At 47.3% G+C, this 27,933-nt stretch overlaps 1 protein-coding gene across 1 annotated transcript in view; it reads right to left on the bottom strand.

Moving 5' to 3' along the window:
* Window positions 1-24,964, bottom strand: part of LOC115097594 (transcriptional adapter 2-alpha-like) — a 69,960-nt gene extending 44,996 nt beyond the window's left edge. Inside the window, exons 1-5 of the mRNA XM_029613533.1 lie at window positions 24,777-24,964; window positions 18,661-18,704; window positions 10,251-10,361; window positions 9,335-9,406; window positions 2,643-2,775 (exon numbers count right to left, since the gene is read on the bottom strand). Coding sequence (XP_029469393.1) covers window positions 2,643-2,775; window positions 9,335-9,406; window positions 10,251-10,361; window positions 18,661-18,704; window positions 24,777-24,964 — 548 coding nt within the window. The remainder of the gene's footprint in view (window positions 1-2,642; window positions 2,776-9,334; window positions 9,407-10,250; window positions 10,362-18,660; window positions 18,705-24,776) is intronic.
* Between the last annotated feature and the right edge of the window lie 2,969 nt (window positions 24,965-27,933).

The raw sequence follows: 27,933 nt of genomic DNA, 5'->3' as shown, positions 1-27,933 counted from the left end.
GGTCAGAAGCACCCTGAATAGCTTGTTGTGTTGCCACCCTCAGAGTAGACAGGAGTGCCTCAGTTCCCGCACTGCAGCTAAAAGAGTCTGGGGCAGGAGAGCAGCTGGGCCGAGTTTTTAGGGCCATGCGAAGTGGCCGAGTCCCTTTTTCTTTTTTTTAAAATCGGCAAACTTGATGAGCCTTCCCCCCCGGGGAGACAGGATGAACAGAGACTCTCCCTGGACAGACGCGCGTGCATCTCCACAAGCGTGGCAGGCTGCGCCTCGCAGCTTTATAAAGAAAAAACGGCGCGAAATAAAAAGTATGAAAAACTAATAAACTAAAAGAAACCCAGGCGAAAAACAAAGGCACGGGCCCACTGAACTCCAAAAGGTAAGTAAACAACAATTCAGCTGTCAAGAATTATTTTTATTACAGTACCGAAACGCCGCTGCCCCCAGGAGCTGCTCCAAGTAGGGTGAGTGAGCCGGGCCCCCCGGTATCACCCCTGCCAGGAGTGGTTGCTGGGTACAAAACCTCCCCAACTCCGGCAGCCTCAAAAACCAGGAGGGATAGTCCTCCCAGGACTTGGCAACCTCCCGGGAGGCAGTAAAACGGCTGTGAAGAAAAAATAAAACCTCTTTTTTAAATAATTTAAATGAAAAGAACAGGCTCTCTTCAAAAGAAAAAGAAAGAAAGCCTGCAAAAAATTAATTCCTAAACTGCCTGACTAAAAAATAACAAACTACCACAGACTGCAGGGGTTAGGGACGTCCACCTCTGCTGGGAGACAGAGAAATACTGATTGACTGCAGGTGGTGCTCCAGGGTATACGTCAGAGTCAGTAGAATGTTTTCTCTGCCTCCCTCTGCTGGCTTGGTGACATAACCCAGGGTCTGGACTGATCCAGGTATGTACAGGGACAGCGTTTTGAACTTAGAGAGTCTACCAGAGCATTACAGGGGGGCCCAGGTATGATATCGATGGACTTTTCCATTTGGTTTATCCTTCACTCTCCAGGGCACCACATAACACATCAAAACCATACATGAAGTGGCAGAAGCCTTCAAGTCCGCGGGCCTCCCAGTCACTTTTACTCTGCCCACTCCTTCCAGTGTCATTGCAAAGAGACAATTCTCCCCACTGGCAGAGGGCTGCCAATGGCTGACGACATCTGCGCCATCAGTCTGAGGAACAAGGACGCACTCTGGATGAGCAGGGTTGATTTATATTACTGAAAAGAGGATATGAAGTATCTCTTCTTTCCTGATGGGTAAACATATAACGGTAGGCCATATTGGCTGAAGTAATATAGTTTTACTGTGATCAGTGGAACTGTTTCCTTTACTGTTTTATGTTCACAATTTTGAAATACTACTGGCAGTATTTGATTATCTCTGTTAATGTTTGCATATTTTCTTATATCTTGTTGTTTCATAAGATGGACGGGGTGGGGTGGTTTTTGGGGAGTTTACACTAGCCTCATGTCACTCTCCACGTGCGCCATTGCCCCCATGGGGAGGGAATTCTCTGCCAGGGAGGTCGGGCAGATTATAAGTTTATTATGAGGAATGTAGGGAAGCCTTACCAAACTTATGTTCCCAATAATATTTATACACATCGTCAGCTATGCAACTTGCAATTTTGAGGTTTATGGAAATGCTAATGCTATTTGCTTTTGTGAGGGAAACTCATGGCCTAATGATTAAAATACTTTCTATGAATGTCAAGGGATTACAGACATATAGAAAACGTCAACTTTTATTCCAAGAGTTAAACAATCTACGCATTGATATTGCGCTATTAAAGGAGACCCATTTGAGATTGCGACATGCAAAGTTGCTTAACCATAAAAATTACCCAACTCAGTTTTGTGACTCTAGTTCGCTAGGATTCAAATACACAGGAGTAGCTATCCTTCTTTTGACCACAGTGGTGCATGAAGTGTTACATAAATATGAGGACCCAGGGGGCCGTATACTGATGGTGACAATTTGGATAGGAAAAGAGACATACACTATTGTTGAGAGTTACACCTCCAATACTACCATCTGCTGGAGACAGAGAAATACCGAGGGACTACAGGTGGCACACTTGGTTATGTAGTGTCAGTGAAACTTTCTGTCTCCATCTGCAGGCAGGGAGGCAAAACCCAGGAGTCTGGACTGATGTGGGTATGTACAGGGAAAGAGAGATGAGCATCACCATCTCTGTGGTCAATCCACTAGTGGCTCTGCTGAGCTTGGAAAGAATAATCAGACACCCCCACCCGGTAGCCAGAGAGCCTTAATGTTCAATTCTAGGATAGAGGTCAATGGACAGAAAGTCTTTGGGCCATATTTAAGGCCTGGGTAAGAGGCCCCAAGCCTTATTTCTGCATTTTTCAGTGGGTGCAATTTTTGCACAGGTTTGTATTTTTGTTCTAAAACTAGTTATGTCACATACCTCTTCCCGAATTTTGGAGGTTGTGGGAAATACTTTTAAATAATTAAATACATACATAAATTGAGCAGAAAAGTGATTTGGAGAGCAGTGAAGCCTTAAAGCTGACAACTGCTAAATGTACTGTGCCCTCCTGTTCGCCTTTTGGCCGTGGTTTGTCGATTTCCCTCCACCCGCCAAACCTTGCTGTTAATGTACAGGATTCCTGTGGTGAGCATACATGGTAGCCTGTCGGTTTAGCCACTGGAGGCAGGCGCTGCTGTCTTGAATGTACTGGAGCACCTCGGTGAGCATGGTGCGCTTTAGCTGTTCCTCCTCCCGGGACCTCTTCAGGTGGTCGTACATCCTTGCACCTAGATTCAGATTCAACACACATATGGTCCTTTGTAAGTCCCCGGGAGGTTTATTATACAAGGCACGTGTTTCCCCCCCCCCCCCATGGGAGCAATTTTGCCAGCTGGCTAATTTGATGCATGGATCAGATATATTAGAAAATGAGAAATTATTACTTACCTGATAATTTCCTTTTTCTTAAGCCAGACAGATGAATTCAGGACCAGTGAGTTATGCACCTCTACCAGCAGATGGAGATGAAGCAAAGCTAACGTCACAGTGACATCAGCCCGCCAGTATTCTCTTCAAAAGCAATTGCGGACAGACTATCCAAAACTTAATTAATAACAGATAACCATGTCAATATTCAGCCAATAGGAAACACTGAGCTCACACAAAGAATAATCTAGGGACTGGAGTAACACTTACCAGTAACCCTTGGAACATGTAGCCAAGCAGGAGGACCATGACAGCCAAGGGCGGGAAGCTGAATCCATCTGTCTGATCTAAGGAAAAGGAAATTATCAGGTAAGTAGTAATTTCTCATTTCCTAGCACCAAGACAGATGAATTCAGGACCAGTGGGATGTAGCCAACCTACTCCCAAATACGGCGGGAGGCTGCCTGCGTTCCTTTCAAAGGCTGAGTCCTTCTGGGCTTGCACATTCAGATGTTATTTCCTGGAAAAGGTGCATAAGGAGGACCACTTCGCAGCTTGGCAAATGTCAACGGGAGACAATCTAACTTCCACCTATAACACTGCCTGAGCCCTAGTGGATTGAGCCTTAACCTGAGTAGGCAATGGCTTTTCAGCGGCCATATACACGGCCATGACCACTCCTTCATCCGGTGAACTATTGTAGCCCACGAAGCCGCTATACCCTGTTTACCTCCACCATGAAGGACAAACAGGTGATTCGTCTTACGGAAAGGTTTAGAAACCTCCAGATACCTTACAATAACAGATAATATTCCTCCGCATCTGTCCCTATTGGGATGGAAAGGAAATAGACTGATTCAAGTAAAAATCTGAGACCATTTCAGGCAAGAAAGAGAGAACAGTATGCAGCTGTATTGTCCCTGGAGTCACCTAAAGGAACGGATCCCTGCAGCTCGAATATTCGACATGCAGAACAAATCCCCACAAGAAACACAGTTTTCAAGGTCAGTAACCACAAGTAAAGGCTATGCATCGGTCGAAATGTAGGGCCCAACAAGAAATCCAAAAGTAGATTAAGACTCCACAAGGGTACCAGTAACCCAAAGGAGGACGAAGATGTTTCACTGCTTTCAAGAAATGGGCCACATCTGGATGAGCTGACAAGGATCCACCATGCACCTGACAGGCAAGAGCTGCTACTTGCACTTTTAAGGAATTAAGGGCCAACCCTTTAATTCAATCCATCCTGCAAAAATTTCAAAATAAGCAGGATCTGAACCGAATTAGGACAAACACCTTGATCTTCACACCAAGCCTCAAACACTCGCTAAACCCGCACATAGGCTATGGAAGTGGAGAACTTTCTCACTCATAACAAGGTGGCAATCACCACAGTAGAATATCCACGCTTCAGCAACTGAGCCCTCTCAAGGGCCAAACCGTAAGACAAAATCAAGTTGGATCTTTGTGAGGAACAGGTCTCTGCCACAACAGATTCCTATGTGCCGGAAACCAGTGGGGGGAATCTACCAGAAGCTGTCTCAGATCTGCATACAATAGTCTGCTGGGCAAATCTGGTGCCACCAAAAGCACTATCCCTCTGTGACCCTCGACTGAACCATTCAGCTCAACTGGGGAAAGGCATACAGCAGCTTGACCTCCAGCCATTCCTGCACGAGAGCATAGATACCCAACGCCAGCAGGTCTAGAAATGGAAGGTCCCAGCGATCCACTATCAACTGAAATGTCTTGTCCGACAAGACCCATTCTCCTGGGTCCAGACTTTCCCTGCTGGGAAAGTATGCTCTTACATTGTCTTTTCCTGCAATGTGAGATGACAAGATCTCCTGAAGATGCACTTTCTCCCATTCTATAAGTTGGTCTATCTCCTGTGACACTTGCTGGCTCTTGGTTCCTCCCTGCCAAATGATGTAAGCCACTGTCATTGCATTGTCTGACATTATCCAGACCGCTCCACCCTGCAACCTGCCACAGAACTGCAAGAATTTGGACCACCCAGGCTTCCAGCCGATTGATGTTCCAGAGAGATTCTTCTGCACTCCAGTGCTCTTGCATTGTCAGTTCCTGACAGTGTGCTCCCCAACCCTGGAGGCTCCTATCCGTCTTTAATACTAATCAGTCTGGTAATTTTAGGGAAACTCCATTTCTTAAGATGATCCGCTTGTAACCACCACTGTAGGTGAGAGCAGATCTCCCTCAGCAGGTGGAGCCGAATCGAATAGTCCTGAGACTGTGAGCTCCAACGAGATAGCAGGGAGCACTGAAGAAGGCGCATATGCGCCCTCGCCACCACTTCCAGGGTTGGTGTTATCAAATCGAGTACTTGTAGACAGGACCACACTGTCTGGTGTAGAGTGCTCACCAAGAGACACAACTGTGCCATCAACTTCTGAATACAAGCTTCTGGCAGGCACACCCTGCCCGGCTTCATGTTGAACCAAACACAGAGATACTCTTAACGACTGAGGTGGCTGAAGGCTACTCTTAGCCAGGTTCACCACCCAACTGAGCTCCTGCAACAGGAAGATCACTTTGCAGGTCACCAGGTGGCTCTCTTCCAGAGACTTGGCCTGAATCAGCCAGTTGTCCAAATATGGGTGTACCAGGATCCTATCGTTTCTCAACTCTGCTGCTGCCGCCACTACCACCATAAGTTTGGAAAAAGTTCTGGGTGCGGTGGCCAGACCAAAAGGCAATGCCCGAAACTGATAATGGCATACCACCACCATGAAATGCATAAAACATTGGTGCTCCAATCGGCTGGGGATATGGAGGTACGCTTTGGAAAGATCCAAGGAGGTCAGAAATTCCTCTGATTGCATGGCCATTATCACTAAGAGCAATGTTTCTATGCGAAAAGGAGTCCATTCAGATCCAGGATGGGATGAAAGGAGCCCTTCTTCTTGGGCACAATGAAATAAATGGAATATCAACCTGTATTTTCTTGAGACATGGGCATTGGGACCACAGTCCTCAGACTGAGAAGCCTTGACAATGTACACTCCACTGCCTGCTTCTTCTGCAGGGAATAGCAGAGAGATACCATGAACACAACCAGAGGAACACTGCGAAACTCCCACACATATCCCTCTCGTATCACCTCCAGGACCCACTGATTCAATGTGATTTCGACCCATCTCTGAAAAGAGAGGCACCCCCTCCCCTTCTCCTGTTTCTGGGGGGAGGTCGGCAAATCTTCATTGGGAGGCTCCACTACCCAAACCCATGCCCCGTCTGGGCCAAAAGGACTGAGGCCTACCAAAAAGGTTGATTCCTCTGAAAGGTTGCTCCTCTGTAGGGTCTAAAATGCTTGTATCCCCTGGCATGACCTCTCATGCCAAAAGAGCACAGTGTCTGCTTCTTATCCTCTGTCAACCAAGGAACCAGGGATTTGCCCCACTTACTGGCCATTTTCTCCAACTTGCTCCCAAACAAGAGCAAGCCTTTAAAGGGCAGCTTCGTAAGGTTAGCCTTGGAGGTCGTATCGGCCAACAATTTCTCAACCATAACCAATATCTGGCCGTTATTACTAAAGCCACCCCTCTGGCTGAGGTGCGGACAAAGGCAGCTGCTGGCTCCATAATGTCCTGGAATTCACTCCAGATTCATCGAGTTCCTGAGAGAGAAGTAAACAAGAGCGAGCCACCAGGGAACAACAAGAAGCTATCTGCAAGGTCATTGCCACTGCTTCAAAGGCTTGCTTAAGGATGGCCTCAATCCTTCTATTGTGCACATCCTTCAAGGCCACTCCTCTCTACAGGGATAGTTGTCAGTTTGGAGACAGCACAGACAAATGCATCCACTTTCGGAAAACACAAATGCTCTCTCACCAATGGATCCAGGGGGTACAAGCCTTCCAAGGCTCGTTCCCCTTTGAAATTAGCCTCCGGGGCGTCCCACTCAAAATTAATCAATTCTTGAATGGGATTTTCTTTGCCTTAGACATGGAATCTGCCCAGGTACTCCCATTATCTTTAATGTCTGGGAAATCAGAGCCGATAACTCATCTCTATGAAAGAACCACAACACAGTCCTATACTGTTCCAGTCCAAAATTTAGGTGTCCTAAGGCTAAGCGTTGCAAAACTAGGTGCACTTCCACTGTCCCAGACTTTAGCGCATAATCAGTGCATCCCAATTTGTGCACACAGGCAGCATGCCCAAAAGAAACTGGGCACACAATGAACACACATCCAGATGCACTCACACGCACCAACAGTCTTGAAGAGGGCAGCCTAAAACGCAGAAAAAAGCTTGAGAAATGCCGTGGCCTACCATACAGCGCACAGAGAAAACCCTAATAGTGGGGCCTAGCCTACCCAGGCTGTTCAACCCGCCAGGCTGTCCACGCTCCTTAACCTCTCTCAGGAGCAGGAATGAACGTCAGAACGGTACACCAAGCACGGAGTCCGGGGGAAGCCTTACCAACAATTCTTCTACTCTGTCTTTTCTCTTTTTTTTTTTTTTTTACCTTACCTAAACTCAGCCTTTCCCGACTGAATTCAGAGACAATCTTCGGCTGCGAAGGGAGTTGGCATATACTGTCACCACGTGCTCGGCTTCCTGCATCTGCTGCCTTTCAGCTGTTTTAACGGCTAAGTACATGCCGACTGACAAAACCAGCTACTGGACCAAGGCATTCATCTGATGGATTATAGAAATCACCTCAGGAATTCTCAATTGAGGGAGGGACCATTGGGTATCACTGCAGGACAGCGGGGCTAATTAAATCTCCTTTTATTTTTCCTTCTAAAAATTTGAAGCAATCTTCAGTAGGTGTTACGTTCTGTGCGATTGAACTAATAGTAGGCCCTTGGGTCGTGGCGAGTGAAGACTCACCACAACAAGCGAGGTCATAGCAGTGATGGACAACAGAGGAAACAACTTTATTATACAGCCAATGGTGATCCGAGAAGCAGATCAATAGAGTTAGTTCAGAGAGTATGACCTGCAAGCTGATCAGTCCAATAGTAATTCGCAGCAAGGAGTAGTCCGGTGAATACCTTCTATAGGCGTAGCTTGTGCTGGCAACTCTGGTAGTGGTCCGCAGCGCGGGGTAGGCCGGAAGCCAGTGGAAAAGTTGCACAAGACAGGAGGGATCCGGTAGTGGCCCGCAAGCGGGGAAACCCAAGAATCCGTGCCACAAAGGTAGAAGAGCAGATTCTGTACTCACACCGGTACCGAGGAAGTACATGGAAGATCAGGCACCGAGGAGGCCCGGGACAGGAACAGCAAGGTTGTCCGAGAACGATGCAGGAACTCACTGGTAACGAAGTGAGGCAGGTAGTAATGGCTCTCCGAGGAGCGGATAGCCCTGAGTGTGGCAAGGCCCCCGAGGAGCGGGTACCTAGGTCACCCAGAAAGGACAACGAGGCGAAGTCCCAGAGAGGCAGAAATAGCAGGACAGGAATCCTTGTTAACTCATATAGCAAGAAGTCAGCTGAGCTTAAGTATAGTAAACAGATGACGTCATGCAGTGGGGACACCCCCTAGGTTCCCGCCATGACGCGTTTAAGAAGGGGGCACGTGCGCGTGCCTTAGGTAACCCTGGATGTAAGATGGCTGCCGGGAGCGCCCACACCGTCCTAGGCACGCCATGAGGGTCAGCATGTGGAAGCGAAGGCCGCCATTCTCCCCAGACTCGGAGCTGCATAGAGAAAGGAGGTGAGCAGCAAAGGTTGCAGCTGCCTGCGACTGATAGGCGCAACAGTAGGGAGATGCATATCTACCATCTGCTGGAGACAGAATTCTGGCGGGCTGATGTCACTGCAGGGGTATATATACTGTCATGTCAACTTTGCTCTGTCTCCATCTGCTGGTAGAGGTGCATAACCACTGGCCCTGAATTCATCTGTCTGGGTGCTAGGAAACAAAAACTAGAATTTTCCTATCAGTGCTGATGCAAACCTAATAGAAAAGGCCACCCTTTTCGGAACCCTCCCCCTTCATCCCTCAGCAAGCAGACTTTCCATAAGTAACAAGCCCTAATGAGACCTCCAGTTTCTGCGATTAAATAAATAAATAAATAAATCACACTGTATTTCTTCCCCACACTGCTTGTGTGAACTGTACTATACTGTACCTATACTTTTTAGGTAATTATTTTGGAACTCAAAAATCCCTTTTATTTAGGCAATTGAAATGATTCCCTATCAGAGATTCTCAATATTATCTATAAAGGACAAGACATCACCTTCCATTTCCTCCTCTTGCCCGCCCCTGCTCTTCACAAAAGTGGGGAGTCGGCTATTGACAGGATGAGAAACATTTAAAGCACTGAGCAGGACCAGGTCAATAAAACCAAATGCAGTCGTGCCACTGCATCTGAAGATTCTTCCTGCGCACATGCCTGGCACCCCAGGGGGAAGTGAAAAGGAGGATTTCTCTTGGCTTCACTTACTGCAAAAAGTCTTGATTCCTGCTGCCCGGTATTCCTGGAGTCGTTTGATTTCCCTTCGCAATTCAAATTCCACTGTTTTTAAAAAGGATGTAGAAGAGAAACATCAAACAATCTGTGTAAGGACAGGGGGCGTTAATCCACATCAGATCGACGGCTATGCTGAAAAAATGCAAGGTCTTCATTTAGTCTAAGGCAACGTGCACTTTGCCTCAGGATGAACTCCCTCCAGTCCCCTCACAATCTCTTGATAAAAGCAGAAGTATTTTAAGTGAACTTTTCAATATACCTGAGTCAAGGTCAGGAGAATAAGCTACGAGGTACTGTACCTCACCCATCTCAAGAACTGTTGGAGCAGCCTTGGGCAATGTTCTGAAATTTTCCTCTATGCTTTTTGAAACTGTGGTTATATTATTTAATTTAATGAGTAAATGAAGCCAATAAAGATGTCTGTAGCTTTCCTACTCATATTACCAAACCCCTGGACACACAAATTCCCGTCCACTAGATTCTCACTTCACCCATGATGGGAATAACATTAGATCAGTGGCTCCCAAACCTGTCCTCATGACCCCACAGCCTGTTGGGCTTTCAAGATAACTGCAATGAATATGCATGAGGTATATTTGCATACATGGAAGCCCCAGAATATGCAATTTGATCTCATGCATATTCTTTGTGGATAGCCTGAAAACCCAACTGGCTTAGGAGGGTTCAGTAGGACAGGGTTGAGAATCACTGCCCGAGAACCTTTCCAAACCAGATAGAAGTGAATTATGCAATAAATATGATCAGCCACCTTATTTCTGACTGGAACAAACTATTAAATATCATACAGCCTTCACTCACACACTTACGAAATCCCCAAGGAAAAGAGAGGGGGGGGGAGTTTGCAAAACATTAATTCTGAAGTTCCTACATGCATGGCTTTCAATGAACTTGTCGTGTTGAACAGGTCCTACAATTCGGGCGAAGTGCCTCATCACTTCATACAGATCCTGGACCTCTTTGGGGTACCTTCTCTCTAGAACTGAAAGAGAAGTGAATTGGCAAATAACTTCCTGAAGACGAAAAGCTGTGGCTATCAAAAGTCATGGAGAAGCTGGCCCAGGGGCTGTGCAAGTCGTGAATGATGGAAGCAGGTCTTACAGAAGAACACCTTTATTTGAGGCCAGCCATGGCATGGTTATGATTACAGCTCAGAGCATAATAAAGGAGAATTATTTTTTCCCATTAAGCTGAAGCCTCTCCTTATGCAAAGAGAAAATCTAAGCTCTAATGTTATCTGGAGGATAAGTGGCTAAAGACATAAAACCTGAACATGCATGATTAGAAAACCATACTGCTGCAAGGATGGTGCACTGCTTGTACTTCAGCTTTCATTTTCAATACACATTAAGTTTCAAAAGATAATAAATAAATAAAAATAAACATGCAAATGCTGTTTCTAGTATTTAAAAAAGGTATTGCATACTGGCAGCTGTCCACTAAGCCTAAAGAACCTAGGAGGCCAGGTGTTCATGCAACGGTCATGCTGGTGTTGGTGGCTGTTTGGATTCTTATGGGACCTTGTGATTGGATATGGGAGGAGAGCGGAGCTGGGGGGGGGAAGGGAGGCTGAAAGAGGAACCTGCATGCTCAGCTATCCAGGAGGGTGGAATACAAAAGGCGGAAGTTGACAAAAACCATCCTGGAAAAGGAGCGATATAGGAAAATTGGTTAACTGCTAATTTTCATTTCTGTAGTACCACAGATCAGCCAAACTTCTGGGATTTGCCTCCCTGCCAGCAGATGGAGACAGAGAAAGTTTCACCGACACTGTACATAACCCAGTGTGCCACCTGCTGTCCCTCAGTATTGACCTGTACCCAGCCAAGATGACAGCAACAACCTTACATTTCTAAGCAAACTTACTCCCTCCAATGAGCCAGAAGAAGGTGAAGTTGCCCAAAAAGCCACTGGAACACTCATTTCCCAAATTTAACCATAAGCGATCAGCATTGAAAACCTCCAACAACTCGCACTATATACAAAGCAACAGCACGAATAGCGATCTCTTCCCCTCATAAAATGGGCGGGTCTCTGGACTGATCTGTGGTACTACAGGAACGAAAATTAGCAAGCAAGAACCAATTTCCTTTCCACTTGTAGAACATTCTCACCAAAGCACATGGAAGCTGGACTCTGACATCCAAGCGATAATGCCTAGCAAAAGTGGGCTACAACTTCCCAGTAGCCACCCCTGCAAATTTCATGCAGACACACCTGTTATGACTCAGCCCAGGAAGTTGCCTGAGAACATGTTAAGTGTACCCCTTAAACCCCCCTGACAGCGGGTTGTCTTAAAAATGTAAGTAGACTCAATTGCTCCCTTCAGCCACTGCAAATTGTAGCCTTAAACGCCTTACTTCCCTTCTTTGGACCACTCCACAGTACAAAGAAGTGAGCCGATCTATGGAAATCAAAAGTGACCTTTTAGATAGGAAAATTGGTTCTTACCTAATTTTTGTTCCTGAAGTACCATGGATCAGTCCAGACTCCTGGGTTTTGCCTCCTCTCCAGCAGATGGAGACAGAGAAGTTTTAATGGACTCAGTCCTATACCCCTGAGGTGCCACCTAGAGTCTGTCAAGTATTACACTGTACCCAGGCAGAAAGATTAAAGCATAACTTCCACATAAACAACCTCCAATGAACGAAACCATGCCCATACTCTTTCCCTGAAAAGGGGGGCATTCGGTAAACTTGCAGAAATATGACTATCTACTGGTCGAGCGGACTCTCCGTTTTCCCATGAGCAGGACTCTGGACTGATCCGTGGTACTACAGGAATGAAAATTAGCAGGTAAGAACCAATTTTCCTTTCCTGTACGTACCCAGATCAGTCCAGACTCCTGGGATTTACCAAAGCTTCCCTAACCAGGGTGGGACTGAGAGAGTCCCGCTTGGAGTACACTGGCCCTGAAGGAAGCTGGCTCAGGGGTCCAGATATCTAGGCGGTAAAGCCTGGCAAAAGTGTGTGTAGATTTCCAGGTAGCCACCCCACAAATTTCCCTGTGGCGACACCTGTTGACATTCCACCCACGAGGCCACTTGCAATCAAGTAGAATGAGCTTTAAGACCAACCGGAATCGGATGGCCCTGAACAAGGTAAGCCGAAACAATAGCTTCCTTTAGCCACGCGATAGTGGCCCTTGAAGCTTTATGACACCTCCTGGGTCCACTCCACAGAACAAACAGATGGTCCGAAAGACAGAAACTGTTCATGACTCCAAGTAACACAACAACACCCTCTTTACATCCAACTTCCTTAAATCCCTAGACTCTGGAGTAGAAGAATCCAGACCCGCGAAAGAAGGGAGCTCCACTGACTGATTCAAACGAAAGGAGGACACCACTTTCGGGAGAAAGGAGGGAACTGTTCTTAAGGAGACTCCTGCTTCAGAAATACGTAAGAAGGGCTCCCTGCAAGATAAGGCCTGAAGCTCGCAAACACGCCTTGTTGAGGAGATAGCCACAAGAAAAAATGACCTTCGTGTCAGATTCTTCAGGGTCGCTCGTTTCAATGGCTTAAATGGAGCATTACAAAGGGTGCAGAGAACCAGATTGAGCTTCCACGAAGGATAGGGGTTCTGGATAGGACGACGCAGATGCTTAGCCCCTCTCAGAAAACGAGCCACATCTGGATGAGATGCTAGCGCAACTCCCTGCACCTTTCCACGAAAATAACCAAGGGCTGCCACCTGAACTTGTAGGGAATTAAACACCAGCCCCTTGGCTAATCCAGCCTGTAAAAAATCCAGACCATCCAAAATTGAAGCCCTGGACGGCTGCACTTTGTGGTCTAGACACCAGGATTCAAACACTCCCCAAATTAATGTAGGCCATGGAGGTAGAAGTTGTACAGGAATGTAAGAGCGTGGCAATAATCGCATTCGAGTAACCCTTACTCCTTAAATCGCTGCTAGACAAAAGCGATCTACCTTGTTGCAGAGATTCAGATATGGCCGAAATCCTCAGCGGCTCATCCACTGCTAGATTCAGAAGGTTGGCAAACCACGGACACCTCAGCCACTCCAGAGCCAGGAGTATCACCTTGCCCGGATGAGCTTCGATGCGGCGCAGAACGTTTCTGTTCAATGGCCACGGTGGAAAGACGTATAACAGAACGTCCTTTGGCCAGGGAAGGACTAGAGCATCTACCCCCTCTGCTCCTGGTTCCTGTCACCGACTGAAAAATCGAGGAGCCTTGGCACTGCGGCATGTCGCCAGGAGAGCCATGGAGGGCATGGTCCAGTGTGTGCACAGAAGACGAAAGGCCTCTTCGGAGAGTTCCCACTCTCCCGGGTCCAACTGGTGGCGGCTGAGAAAATCGGCATGTACACTGTCCACCCGGCAATGTGAGAGGCCACAATCTTGTAGAGTGTTGCTCTGCCCAGTTGATTAAAACTGAGCTTCTGCCGCCACCAGATTACTCCTGGTTCCCCCCTGACGATTGATGTAAGCCACCATAGTCGCCTTGGCGGAGAGTACCCTCACTGATCATCCCTCTACTAAAGGAAGGAAGGCCTGCAGCGCCAACCGAACTGCTTTGATTTCCAACTGATTGATCAACCAGGAGGATTCCGTTCTTGTCCACTGGCCTTGCCACTGCAGCTCCTTGACAAACAGCTCCCCACCCGGAGAGGCTGGCATCGGTGGTTACCACTATCCAGGAGGGAATTTCCAAATCCACCCACTGCCGTAAATTGTCTGGACACAGCAACCAAAGAAGACTGGACCATGCAGAATCAGTCAGTGGGAGGAGAAGATGAAACTGTTCAGAGAGTGGATTCCACCGGGAGAACAAGGCTGAAGAAGAGGACATATGTGCAAAGGCCTAAGGCACCAGTTCGAGAGTGGAAGCCATCGAACCAAGGACCTGCAAATAATCCCAGGCCCTGGGACGAGGGAATGGATCGCAAGGACTCCACCTGTGTGAGAAGCTTGGACAACTTTACTCTGTAAGAAAAACCTTTCCCAAGATCACGTCGAACTGAGCACCCAAAAACTCCAAGGACTGGGAGGAAACCAGGTAACTTGTCGGGGTTGACCACCCAACCCAACGAGCTCAACATCTGTAGTACCCTCTGCACCGCTGTTCTGCAAAGGTGTTCTGACTTTGCTTGAATCAGCCAATTGTCCAGGTAGGGATGTACCAGAATCCCCTCCTTTCGCAGGGCCACTGCTACAACCACCATCACCTTGGTGAAGACTAGGGATGTGAATCAGGTGCCTGATCATTCCTGCTTTCGGGATAGTCTGGCCGCAGGAAAAAATTGTTTTCCCGCATTTCCCCGTTTTTTTTTTTGTTTTTTTTTAATTGAAAAATCGTTTTTCGGGTTAGTGCGCGCTAACAAAAATAGCAAAAAATAACAAAAAGTAACAAAAACAAGCTGTTTTTTGTTAGCGCGCACTAACCCGAAAAACGATTTTTACGAAAAATCAGAAGTAAAATTGATAGAAATCGGTTAAAAGAAAGAAACTAACGAATTTAGAAATATCGTACGATATTTCAATTCATTAGAAAAACGATTCACATCCCTAGTGAAGACTCTAGGCGCCGTCGCCAGACCAACTGGTAGAGCGCAAAATTGAAAATGATACCCCAGGATCGCAAACCGCAAATATTTCTGATGATCCGGGTGTAAAGGAATGTGCAACTAAGCTTCTGTCAGATCCAGAGCCGCTAGAAATTCCCCTTTGTGTACAGACGCTATCACCGAGCGAAGAGTTTCCATCTGAAAACGAGGCACCTTTAAAGTCCGATTGCCTCTCTAACAGGCTGATACAGTATAGTGCGCTCCGGCGAAGCGCACTGTTAACCCGCGATTGGACGCGCGTTTTCGACGCGCTAGCTTTACCCCTTATTCAGTAAGGGGTAATAGCGCGTCTAAAACGCGCTTCCAACCCCCCGAACCTAATAGCGCCCGCAACATGCAAATGCATGTTGATGGTCCTATTAGGTATTCCTGCGCGATTCAGTAGGTAAAATGTGCAGCCAAGCGGCACATTTTACTTTAAGAAATTAGCGCCTACCCAAAGGTAGGTGTTAATTTCTGCCGGCGCCGGGGAAGTGCACAGAAAAGTAGTAAAAACTGCTTTCTGTGCACCCTCCGACTTAATATCATGGCGATATTAAGTCGGAGGTCCCGAAAGTTAAAAAAAGTAAAAGAAAAAAAAATTGAAATAGGCCCGCGGCTTGAAAACCGGACGCTCAATTTTGCCGGCGTCCGGTTTCCAAACCCGTGGCTGTCAGCGGGCTCGAGAACTGACACCAGCAAAATTGAGTGTCGGCTGTCAAACATGCTGACAGGCGCCGCTCCTGTCCGAAAAGAGGTGCTAGGGATACACTAGTGTCCCTAGCGCCTCTTTTTACCGCCGGCCCTAATTTAAATAAATTAAATTACTGTATTGCGCGCACAGGAGAGTGTCCTGTGCGCGCGCCGGGAGAGCGGGCGCTCGCCCGCCCTCCCGTGATTTTTACTGTATCGGCCCGTAAGTCTAGGATGGGACGGAAGGAGCCCTCCTTATTGGGCACCACGAAGTAGATGGAGTACAACCCTCGCCTGAGCTCTCTTGCAGGTACCAGAACTATGGCGACTAGGTCCTGTAACCGCCACAGAGAGTCTTGCACTGCCCGGTGTTTTTGGTGGTACCCGCATGGGGAAACAATGTACCGCTCGTGGATCGGCCGAGCAAAATCTAACGTGTAACCGTGTTCTACTACACTGAGGACCCACTGATCTGAGGTTAAGTTGGTCCACTCTTCTAGAAAAAGGGATGGAAGCGTGGACAGGCCTCGATTCATTGCGCTGACTTGGGACTCCCATGAGATTGTGGGGCTCCATCTCTGGCAGACCGGTGCCCTCGAAAGGACAGATTCCAAGAAGACTGGCGGCCAGGACCCTGTCGAAAGGACGAACCGGCGGACTGTGAAGAGCGAAACCGATTTCCCTGAAATCTCGCCTGTTGAGGAAAGGATCCTCTCGTCCTGGGTCTATCCTCCGTCAACCTATGGACTTTATTCTCCCCCAGAGATTTTATCATGTCCTCCAATTGTTGCCCAAAAAGCAGCTTACCCTTGAAGGGGAAGGAACCCAGTTGAGCCTTAGATGAAACATCCGCAGCCCAGTGTCTAAGCCAGAGGAGCCTGCGGGCGGAAACGGCCGAGACCATAGTCCTGCCAGAAGTCCATAACAGATCATAAAGCGTGTCAGCACTGTAAGCTACCGCTGCCTCCCTCACTCGCAGAAAGGGATGCTGCTGCTTGCAAATCCTGCACCCAGCGGAGACTGGCTCGTAGCATGAAACTGCTGCACATAGCGGCCCGGACCCCTAGGGCGGAAACCTCAAAAATCTTTTTAAGTTGCAACTCCAATTTGTGATCCTGCAATTCCTTCAAGGCAGTGGCTCCTGTTACCGGGATGGTTTTCTTGGTCACTGCCGAGACCACGGCGTCCACCTTAGGGACCCTTAAGGAGGTCCAGTGCTTCCTCCGGAAGCGGTTATAAATTGTCCATAGACGACTTACCTTTAAACCAAGGTCCGGCGTGTCCCACTCCTTAAACAAAAGATTCGAAACTGACATATGAAATGGAAAGGATCGAGCTGGACCCCTGAGCCCCACCATCACCGGATCCATAGCCCCAAACTGTGAGTCCTCTGGAGGAACCTCAATGCCCAGCTCCTCCAGAATAGCCGGGATAAGTGAACCTAGTTCATCCCTTCTGAACAGGCGGACCACTTTGGGATCATCGCCCTCCACTAGAGGTGCGCCCACTGGCTTGGCCGGCTGAAGCTGGTAATCCTGATCCGCATCCGGTCCCTCACCAGGGGTTTGCGGAGGAGACTCCCCTTCATCCGCACCGTCCGTATCTGAACTATCCACTGGACCGGAAAGGGAGTTTGGCCTTGGGGGCTTCTATGCCATTGTGTAACTTGGTACGCTTGTGGAGTGATGAGGCTTCTGTCCCAGCCCCCAGCAACGCTGGGACCTCACGGGGAACCTTAGTACCCTGGCTCTTTGCTGCTTTCCGTGCTTTGAAGGCTTTATGCAGCAACAAAACATAATTGGAGGAGAACGAGAAGACTCATCCAAGTCTTTCCCCTGTTTCTCCTCTGAGGAAGAGATCTGAGCTGCCTGCAAGTCGCCCCCCCTGGGGCAGCAGGACATGGCAAAAGAGGTGGCAGGGAGCTCCCCTCCCCCAGGGCAGCCTTCTCCTGCTCCCTGAACGTTCGCAGTAAGGCTTCAGTACCTGCGCTGAGGAGAAAAGGGTCCTGAGGATGCCGCAGCAATTCTGCCCTCTCAGAGTCTCTGAGTGCTCTAGAGCTGGAATTGGCTTCTCCGAAGATCCTTCCCCTCCCGACAAGCAACCGGTACAAACTCCTGCCCGCAGGCCGCACCATGCGGCATGATCCCAGAGTTAAATTAGGATCGGGGCCCGAAAAAAGAACCCCTGTGACCAAGAAAAACCCCCAGGAGCTCGTAGGTACTGAAAAGGATGGTGAAAATGGTATCGGAAGAAAGGAGGGCCGAAAGAGCTACTGAAAAACCCCATCGCTGAGCTCCCCAAGCTGCTATAGTAGTCCTCTCACCACTGGAACCTCTAGGTACCAGTGCCAGGAACGCAGGCTGCATGGCAGATCAGAAGAGCACCAAACCACTGGCTAAATCAGTCTCTCCTATCACCAAACTTTAGCAACCAAGCCCAGGACAAACCATATAAAAGGGATACTTCTCTGATTCCCTGGGCTTGCAGTGCAGAACCACCAGCAGGTTCCACTGCTGTCACGTGAGGGTTGAGGCATCTGGACCACCTGATGTCCACCACACGTACCTCCGGACTGAGCTATCAGAAGGATCACCAACCCCCTGCTCGTCCACCTCAAACCAGGGGGGGGGGGGGGGAAATGGTCGCAACCAGGACCTCACAACCCCCTGGGAGGATCTAGAAATTTTTCTTTTAATCTTTTCTTTTTTTCCTCTCTCCAGACTGCACATTTTACACCATCTACCAGGTACAGGTCAATACTGAGGGACTGCAGGTGGCACACTGAGTTATATATAGTGTCAGTGAAACTGTCTGTCTCCATCTGCTGGCAGGGAGGCAAAACTCAGGAGTTTGGATTGATCTGGGTATGTACAGGGAACTTACAAGCAGTCACATTCTATGGCTGGCAGTAGTGTGGACGGATTATTTGGTCTTTTTCTGCCATCATCCCATAAAGCAAAAAGATTTGAAATCCAGCGCTCTTTGTAAGGGCAGAGAACACCCTGTCCATACTTACTCTGAAATTTTCGGAGGTTGATTAAGCCATGGTCTTTGATGATTCTAAAATAAAATAATAAAGTAAGGGAAAGAGCAACTTTGAACAATGTGAGAGTAATTTTCCAAAAAAAGGGCTCAGTCTATGGAGTTTTTACCCAATGAGTTCTCACTCAAAGCAAAAAGTGTGCATATTTTTTTTCATTTTGAAAATTACTCCAGCAAAACTACCCCCAGGCATTTAATACTGCTAATCTGTACTAGGAAAATTTCCCGCACAATTTACATGCACACTATTTTAAAATTGAAAAATGCGCGCATAACTCAGAACCCCTCCCTAACCCTACTCCCGGGCATGCAGGTAAAAATGTGCACATACAGGCTTGTACACGAGCAATTCTACCTGTAGATTGGGCAGGCAATTTTTATTTTATTTATTTATTTATTTAAAAGGTTTTATATACCGACATTCATCAAAGATATCACATCGGTTCACAGCGTAACATAAAACTAGTGCCTGTAACGGCGCTTTACATTGAACAAGTTTACCAAAATACAATTAAAAACATATTGAAACTTAATAACTAGAAAGTAAAGGGAAAGGTGGGGGAAATAAAGAATTAAACTAAAATTAAAATAACATGTTTACAAAAGGGTAAAAGAAGAAAAAAAAGGGGGGGGGAAGTGACAGCAGAATAAAGTTAGATTAATAAATTATTGTAGGGAAAAGTGACAGAGGAGTTATTGAAGGGGAAAGTGGCAGAAGAATCAAGGTAGATGAAAATTATAGTAGGCAAAAATTGCAAGTATATACAATAATAGGGATTAACATAATTTAACATATGTGCAGGGTAAGGGTGAAGGTGAGGAGGAGGGAGGGAGAAAAGGGGTAGGAGAGGGGAGGGGAGGTAGGTGTATGCTTTAATGGTAAGCCAGGTCGAAGGGGGAACAGAGATGAGGGGAACATAGATGAGAGCAAGGAGAATTTATGTGTATGCTTTGGTAAAGAGCCAGGTCTTAAGCTTACGCTTGAATGTTTTAGAGCATTCTTCTTGTCGAAGTTCGACTGGCATTGTGTTCCAGAGGATTGGCCCGGCGATCGATAACGCACGAGCTCTCGTGGAGGTTAATTTGTAGAGTTTAGGCGAGGTGGTGGGCATGGTTGCGAGATGAATGTGTCTAGTGGGTTTATTAGATTGGTGAAATCGGATGGTGTCATTAAACCAATTCATTTCGGGATTGTACAAGGCCTTATGAACGAGGGAGAGAGCCTTATATTGTATGCGGGAGGCTATGGGGAGCCAATGTAGATCTTTTAGGACCGGTGTGATATGATCGTGTCTGTGAGTGTTGGTCAAAATCCGGGCTGTAGTGTTTTGTAGTATTTGAAGGGGTGGATGGCGTTATTCGGAGTCCGAGGAGGAGGGAATTACAATAGTCGATTTTGGCAAAGATTATAGTTTGTAGGACTGTACGGAAGTCAGGGGGATGAAGTAGAGGTTTAAGTTTCTTAAGGGTGTGAAGTTTAAAGAATCCATCTTTTAGTATATTACTGATGAATTTCTTAAGTGTGAAGTGACCATCAAGAATGATGCCCAGATCACGGACTTGTTGCGCAAGTGGGATGTTTGAAAGAGGGGAGGGGTTCAGTTGGTTTTGGGGTGAGATAAGCATGATTTCAGTTTTAGTGGTATTCAGAGTTAAGTGGATGGAAGATAGGAGATTGTTTATGGATTGGAGTGTATTTTTCCAGATATCCATGGTTTTCGAAAGAGAGTCAGTAATAGGGATGAGCAACTGAACGTCGTCAGCGTATATATAGTGAGGGAGGTTGAGGCTGGAAAGGAGGTAACAGAGGGGTAAGATGTAGATATTGAAAAGGGTTGAGGAGAGGGATGAACCTTGTGGGACACCTTGCTTGAGGGGTATGGCCTTGGAAACATGGTTTCCTAACTGAATTTTGAAATTCTGTTACTGAGGTAGGAGTTGAACCAATTGAGGGCAACCCCTGTGATGCCAATTTCAGTTAACCGCTGTAGGAGAATGGAGTGGCTGATGGTATCAAATGCAGAGGAGATATCAAGAAAGGCAAGAATATAAGATTGTCCTTTCTCGAAACCTTTGAGTATATGGTCTGACAGAGAGAGTAAAAGAGTCTCAGTGCTGTGAGATTTCTGAAAACCGTACTGAGCAGGTGCTAGGATGTGGTTGTCATCGAGGTATTCAGTAAGTTGTTTGTTAACGGTTTTTTCAAGGAGTTTGGAATGAAAGGGAGATTGGAGATGGGGCGGTAGTTGGCTAGATCAGAGGGGTCAGTTTAGGTTTTTTTAGATAGGTTTGACGATTGCCTGTTTGAGGGGACAGGTACCTGTCCAGAATTAATGGACAGGTTGATGATATTTGTTAAGGGTTTAGCAATAAGGTTAGGTATTGAGAGAAGATGTTTGGTGGGTATTGTGTCAGTTGGATGGGAGGAGGGTTTGGCTTTTTTAATAAGAATTTCTATTTCTAGTGTGGAGGTGCATTCTAGAGAAGATAGAATATTAGTGTGTTTCTAGTCTTGATTTGGTTGCAGTCAGGTTCCAATTGTTGGATGGAGTGGATGATGCATTGGTGAACTTGGATATCAGCTTGTCTATTTTGGTTTGGAAAAATGTGGCAAGTTCTTCACATTTAGATTTGGCTATCATCTGGGACGTCGAAGCTGCTGACTTGGTGAGAGAATTAACGTACTCGTATAGCACTTTAGGATTGTATTGGAATTGGTGTATTTTGTTAGCAAAGAAATCTCGTTTGTTGTTAAGTTTTTCTTTATACAGATGTAAGGAGGATTTAAATTGTGCCAAGTGTTTATGTGAAGGGTCATGCGCCAGATCTTTTCGGATTTTCGAAGTTGTTGTTTAAGGTTTTTAGTTCGTGGGAGTACCAGGGTTTTTTTTTGTGTTGTTTTGTGAGGAGATGAGTTTGGCTTGTAGGGGGCACGTAGAATTGGCTATATTGTTTGTGATGTCGTACCATGAGGCAAGTGCTGTGTCTGCATTGGAGAGGTCTAAGTGATCGAGATTGTTTGAGACCGCTGAGATAAGGTCATCTCTGGTACAATTTTTTCTGTAGTGGATAGTTTTCTTTATGTTATCATGGCATGTGGGTATCTTGATGGAGAGAGATGCATTGATGAGGTGATGATCTGACCAGGGGATGGGAGTGTGTTTGAATGAGGGCGTTAGTGAAGAGGAGATCGAGGGTATGGCCTGCCTTGTGAGTAGGGAAATCAATGGATTGTTTGTATCCTAGAGCATTTAGTGAGTCGAGTATAGCGTCACATGATGGGGTCCGGGGGGAGCTATCAACATGCAAATTGAAATCGCCTAATATGATTGCTGGGGTGTCGATGGAGATGTTCTTAGCGATGTATTCTATGAGGGTTGACGGATTGCTATGTAAGATTCCTGGGGGGGCATAGACGAGACAAATTTGTAAAAATGGGGACTTGAAAAGTCCTATTTCAATTTTGGGTGGGGGAGGGATAGGGTGGTGTATCATATTGAATTTTTTCTTAATGGTTAAAAGTAAACCACCTCCTTTCTTTTTTGGCCTGGGGATAGAAAAAATGTCGTATGTGTCGGATGGAAGCTGATTAAGGAGAACCGTATCAGAATCCTTTAGCCAGGACTCTGTTATGGCACAGATATCTGTATTTTGGTCTATGAGTAGGTCGCAGAGTAGAGGGGTTTTTTTGTTTAGTGACTGGGCATTGAGGAGAACAAGAGAGAGAGTTGTTTTGAAAATTGTTTTGTTTTAAAAAAACAAAACAATTTTATGGGTAAAGCAGGAAATGGCTTTTAAAACTGCCTTCACTATGGTTATGTCAGCCTGCATTTTAATAAGCAGCAAAAAGCACTCATGACTAAAGATTCTTATTCATGTTTTTCTGCACAAGAAATGTTTTACATCATTGGTCCATGGACCTAGTGCTGGAAGGACCAAGCTTATAGGCAGCTCTGAGGGAGACAACCATGGTGCTTGCCCCTCTCCCTTGTGTATTCCACAGATATCCAGCATGTGCCACATGTTACACGAAAACCCAACTTTTACCTACAAATACAAAGCACTGAATGGTGTATCATTTTCTGTGATCCCGGTGTCCAGCTGAATTGGCCCATCACTGGTACAAGCTTGTTTTGAATTTTTCATCAGCATACAATAAACTTTTCTACAAATGTGCTATCCTGGTGTTTTCACTACTTCTGAATGCATTACACTGGCTTACTGCTGCCACTTTAAAAAGGAAAATTGGTTCTTACCTGCTAATTTTCATTCCTGTAGTACCACGGATCAGTCCAGACTCATGGGTTGTGCCTCCCTTCCAGCAGATGGAGAGAAAGTTTTACTGGCACTGCTACTTAACCACACGTGCTACCTGCAGTTCCTCAGTATTTATCTATACCCAAGCCAAACACAACAAAATTGAAAAACACCTCAACCTCTAAAAGGGATTATAAAACATGAAAATACTTTTTGCTATAAAAAACTAACTGAATGAGCAGACGACTCTCCCCTTTAATAGACTAGGGGGGTTCTGGACTGATCTGTGGTGCTACAGGAATGAAATTAGCAGGCAAGAACCAAAATTTCCTTTCCCTGTACATACCCGGATCAGTCCAGATTCCTGGGATGTACCAAAGCTCCCTAGCCAGGGTGGGCCCTGGAGAGTGCCACTCGCAGAACAATTTTGCCGCAAGATGGGGAGCCAGTATCTCCCATATCCCGATGATAGTGTCTAGCAAAAATATGTAGTGATTTCCAAGTTGCTGCTCTGCAAATCTCTTGGGGAGAAACTAGTTGAGCCTCCGCCTATGAGGCTGCCTGAGAACGTGTAGAATGAGCACATAACCCCTCCAGAACCAGCTGACCTTGAAGAATGTAGGTGGAACCAATAGCCTCCTTAAGCCAGCAAGGAATGGTAGCCCTTAGAAACCTGAAAACCTCTCTTGGGGCCACTCCACAGAACAAAGAGGTGATCAGACCTCCTAAAATCATTTGTTACCTTGAGGTAAATCAACAAAGCTCTTCTGACATATAACAACCTGAGCTCCCTCGCATAAAGCATAGACGCATCCAGTCCTGGAAAGGCCTGAAGCTCCACAGTCTGATTCATGTGAAACGTGGATACCACTTTTGGCAAAAAAGAAGGTACAGTTCTCAAAGAGACTCCTAAGGACGGAATCTGAAGGAATGGATCCAGACACGACAGCACCTGCAATTCAGAAATCCTTCTAGTGGAACATATGGCCACCAGAAACACCACCTTTAGAGTCAAGACTTTCAAAGTCGCTCTCTGGAGCGGTTCAAAAGGAGACTCACATAAACCTGAGGACAAGATTAAGATTCCAGGAAGGACAAACTCAACGAAGAGGGGGACGCAAGTTCTTCGCCCCCTCGATAAAAACGAAGGATGTCCGGATGTGCCGAAATAGAAGCGCCATCAACCTTGCCACAAAGACAACCTAGAGCCACATTTTCAGAGAGCCAAGAGACAAGCCTTTGGTGAATCCAAACTGCAGGAAGGATAAAATGTCAGAGATTGACGAACTGAGCGGACAAGCTTCATTGGCGGAACACCAGGACTCGAAAACCCTCCAAACCCGCACATATGAAAGATTAGTGGACTTTCTCCTGGCCTGTAACAGAGTAATGACCACCTCTGGGTAACCCCTACGTCTTAAACGTCGCCTCTCAAAAGCCAGGCAGCTGCCAGGCAGCTAGACAAAAGCTAGCAGCCTGGTCGGAAAATATGGGTCCCTGCCGGAGAAGACCCACCAGATGACCCAATTGAATCAGACCGTCTACAGCCAAATTGATCAAATCTGCGAACCACGGACGCTGTGGCCACTCCAGTGCCACCAAGATCACTTCTCCCTGATGCTTTTCTATGCAACGCAAAACCTTTCCCACGAGTGGACAGGGAGGAAAGAGAGTAGAATTCCTCTCAGCTAAAGGAGTACGAGCACATTGACCTCCTTGGCCCTGTGCTCTCGCCTCCGACTGAAAAATCGAGGCACTTTGGCATTCTGATGAGATGCCATCAGGTTTACATGGGGGGTGCCACATCATTTGCAAATGAGTTGCATCACTGACTCAGACAAATCCCACTCGCCTGGATCTAATGCTGTCTGACTCAAAAAATCTGCTTGAACGATTTTGACCCCAGTAACGTGGGATGCTGCTATGCGCTCCAGATGTTCCTCTGCCCAAAGGATCAACTGCTGTGCCTCCTGGGCTACTCCTTGACTCTTGATTTCCCTCTGATGATTGATATAAGCCATCGTCGCATTGTCGGAGAGAACTCTCAATGACCGGCCTCTCACCAACAGTAGAAACTCCTGCAAGACTAAGCAGACTGCTCTGGTCTCCAGACAGTTGATAGACTAAACAGATTCTTTCCTAGATCAGCAACCCTGAGCTGATTTATGCTGACATACTGCTCCCCAATCCGAGAGACTGGCATTGCTAATAACTACCACCCAATCTAGGTCCATACCCCAGACCAGACTGGAAGTTAGAAGCCACCAGGAAAGACTCTCCTGGGCGATGCCCTCGAATGGCAACGGAAACAAACTCCTCAGACACTGCTCCACTGAGACAAAAGTGCCCTCTGCAATGGTCTCAATATAAGCAAAGGCCCACGGTACTAATTCCAGGGTAGAGGCCATAGAGCCCAGAACTTGCAAATAATCCCATACCTTGGGCACCCATAACTGCAACAATCGCCGAATTTGTCCCTGCAGCTTCAGAACACGATCTTCTGAGAGGTGCGCTTTGCCGACTAGAGTATCGAACCGAGCCCCTAGAAACTCCAGGGACTATGTCAGGGACAAACAACTCTATGCTACATTTACCACCCAACAGAGTGACTGTAGTAGATCGAGAACCCTTTGAACCGACTGGCGACAAAGAACCTACGACTTCGCCTCGATAAGCCAGTCTTCCAGATTGGCTGCACCAGAATCCCCTCCTCCCAGAGAGAAGCCGCCACCACCACCATCATCACTTTGGTGAAGGTGTGTGGCGCCGTGGCTAACCTGAAAGGAAGGGCCTGAAACTGAAAATGCTGTCTCAGAACCTTGAATCTCAGAAAACGCTGCGAGGCTTGATGAATGGGGATGAGCAGATAGGCCTCCATCAAATCCAGGGAGGCCAGAAACTCCCCTTTCGAACTGCCACCACCACCAACCTCAGGGTTTCCATTCTGAAATGTGGGACCTTGAGAGCTGCATTCACCTTCTTCAGGTCTGAAATCGGGCGAAAAGTCCCCTTCTTCTTCGGGACCACAAAATAAATGGAATACCGACCTCTGAAGCTCCTCTTGGGGAACCGGAACCACCACCCCCAGGAGTCGTAGTCAATCTAATGCATCTCAGACTGCTACTCGTTTCTCGGAAGATCCACATGGGGAGGTTAGGAATAAACTGCAGACAGGATAAGCAAATTCTAACACGTAACTGTCCCTGAGAACCCACTGATCCTGAGTGATACTGGCCCACTCCTCATAAAACAATCGCCAGGCGACCTCCTATAGAAGGAATGACAGAGTGGACCAGCCTCGCCTCATTACGGGGATTTAACACTGGAAGTACCTCCCACGGCGGTGCCTCAGAAGGGTCTTCAAGCCCCTCGAAAGGATTGGCCTCCAGATTTTCCCCGAAAGGACTGTCTTTGGGACCCGTATACAGGTCTTGACGGCCGAGACCTCCTATCCAGCCAAAAACACAAACATGACTGAAAAAAATTGCAAGCCCTGAGGCTCGTCCTCTGATAACCTGAGGACTTTATTGTCCTCAAGAGACTGCATCAATTGCTCAAGATCTTTGCCAAATAAAAGATGACCTTTAAATGGCAGCGAGCCCAACTGAGCCTTGGAGGAAACATCTGTCACCCAATTTCGTAGCCAAAGCAACCTTTGGGTGGAAACTGCAGATGCCATAATACGAGATGAAGTTAGAACCAAATCATAGAGAGCATCCGCTCCATAAGCCACTGCTGCCTCAATTCTCTCGGTCCCATCTGCGTCCTCGCTGGAGATGGGGAGGCTCTTTTGGGGCTGTTGTAACCAAACTGAGACATGCTCTCTGCATAAAACTAGTACAAATAGCCACACGTAAGCCCAGGGCCATGATCTCAAAAATCCTTTTGAGGTGGACCTCCAACTTACAATCTTGAACATCCTTCAAAGCTGCGGAACTTACCACCAGGATGGTCATTCTTTTCATAACAGTCGAGACCGCAGCATCGACCTTGGGAAGTGCAAAGAGTTCAGATGCCTGTTCAGTTAACGGACAAAGCCGCGCCATGGCCTTTCCCATCTTTAAACCTGAATCTGGAGAGGTCCATTTCACTTCCACATCTTCTGCACAGATTTGGGATACGGAAAAGCCGTGGGAGGTCCCCGCATCACATCAAGGACCGAATCTGCTCCATTCAAATCAGAGTCCATCTGCGGGATTTTAACCCCTAGAATCTGAAAGGCCAGTGGCAATAAGGGGTCGAGCTCTTCCCTCTGAAAAAGGCACACCACCTTTAGGTCATCAACCCCAGGCAGTGGGATCGCCGCAGGGTCCCCTGGATCCGGCTCTCCAGAGCCTAGATCTGCAAGGTCCGCTGGAACCCCCGGCACGTGAGACTCCTCTGACACCACAGGACCCTCACAGTTATCTGAGTCACCCCCACCTTGGGCAGCTGCTGAGGGTGGACCTGATGAGCTCTGCCCTAGAGTGACTCTATGCCGACTAGTTCGAACCTGATTTGGGCCAAGGAGGCGCCCCTCCCCCATAGGTTGGGCCGGTAAAAAACGTTGCCCCCCGGCTGCAGAAACTGCCTGCAGTGTGGCTAGATAAGCCTCGTGCAGCAGGAGCACAAAGTCGGCAGAAAAAGTCCTTCTCAGGTAAGGAACTACGCAGCAGCAGGATAGTATCCTTGTGGTCACCATAGTCTCCCCAGTCGCAGACGGAGACTGAATGAGCCGGTAACAAGTGAGGAGGAGCATCCCCCTCCGATAGTGTGGGAACGGCTGAAGGCCAATCCAAGATGGCTGCTGTTCCCACGCTGATCGGGAAAGAATCAGCACGCTGGTCAGCAACGTGAAGAGATAGCGGGACGGAAGCGGAGGATCCCAAACGCTTCTTCCTAGCAGCTGGACAGTCAGAGGGGCCCTCCCCCCTCAGAACACATGGCACACACAGAGGCAGAGTCGGCTAAGCCACACACGCAGCAGGCTGACCCCCCAGCCCACCAGTGC

The sequence above is a fragment of the Rhinatrema bivittatum genome, chromosome 8 (assembly GCF_901001135.1).
Source record: "Rhinatrema bivittatum chromosome 8, aRhiBiv1.1, whole genome shotgun sequence".
Classification (NCBI taxonomy): domain Eukaryota; kingdom Metazoa; phylum Chordata; class Amphibia; order Gymnophiona; family Rhinatrematidae; genus Rhinatrema; species Rhinatrema bivittatum.
The sequence above is the reverse complement of the archived record's forward strand: the minus strand, read 5'-3'. Positions and strand labels throughout refer to the sequence as shown.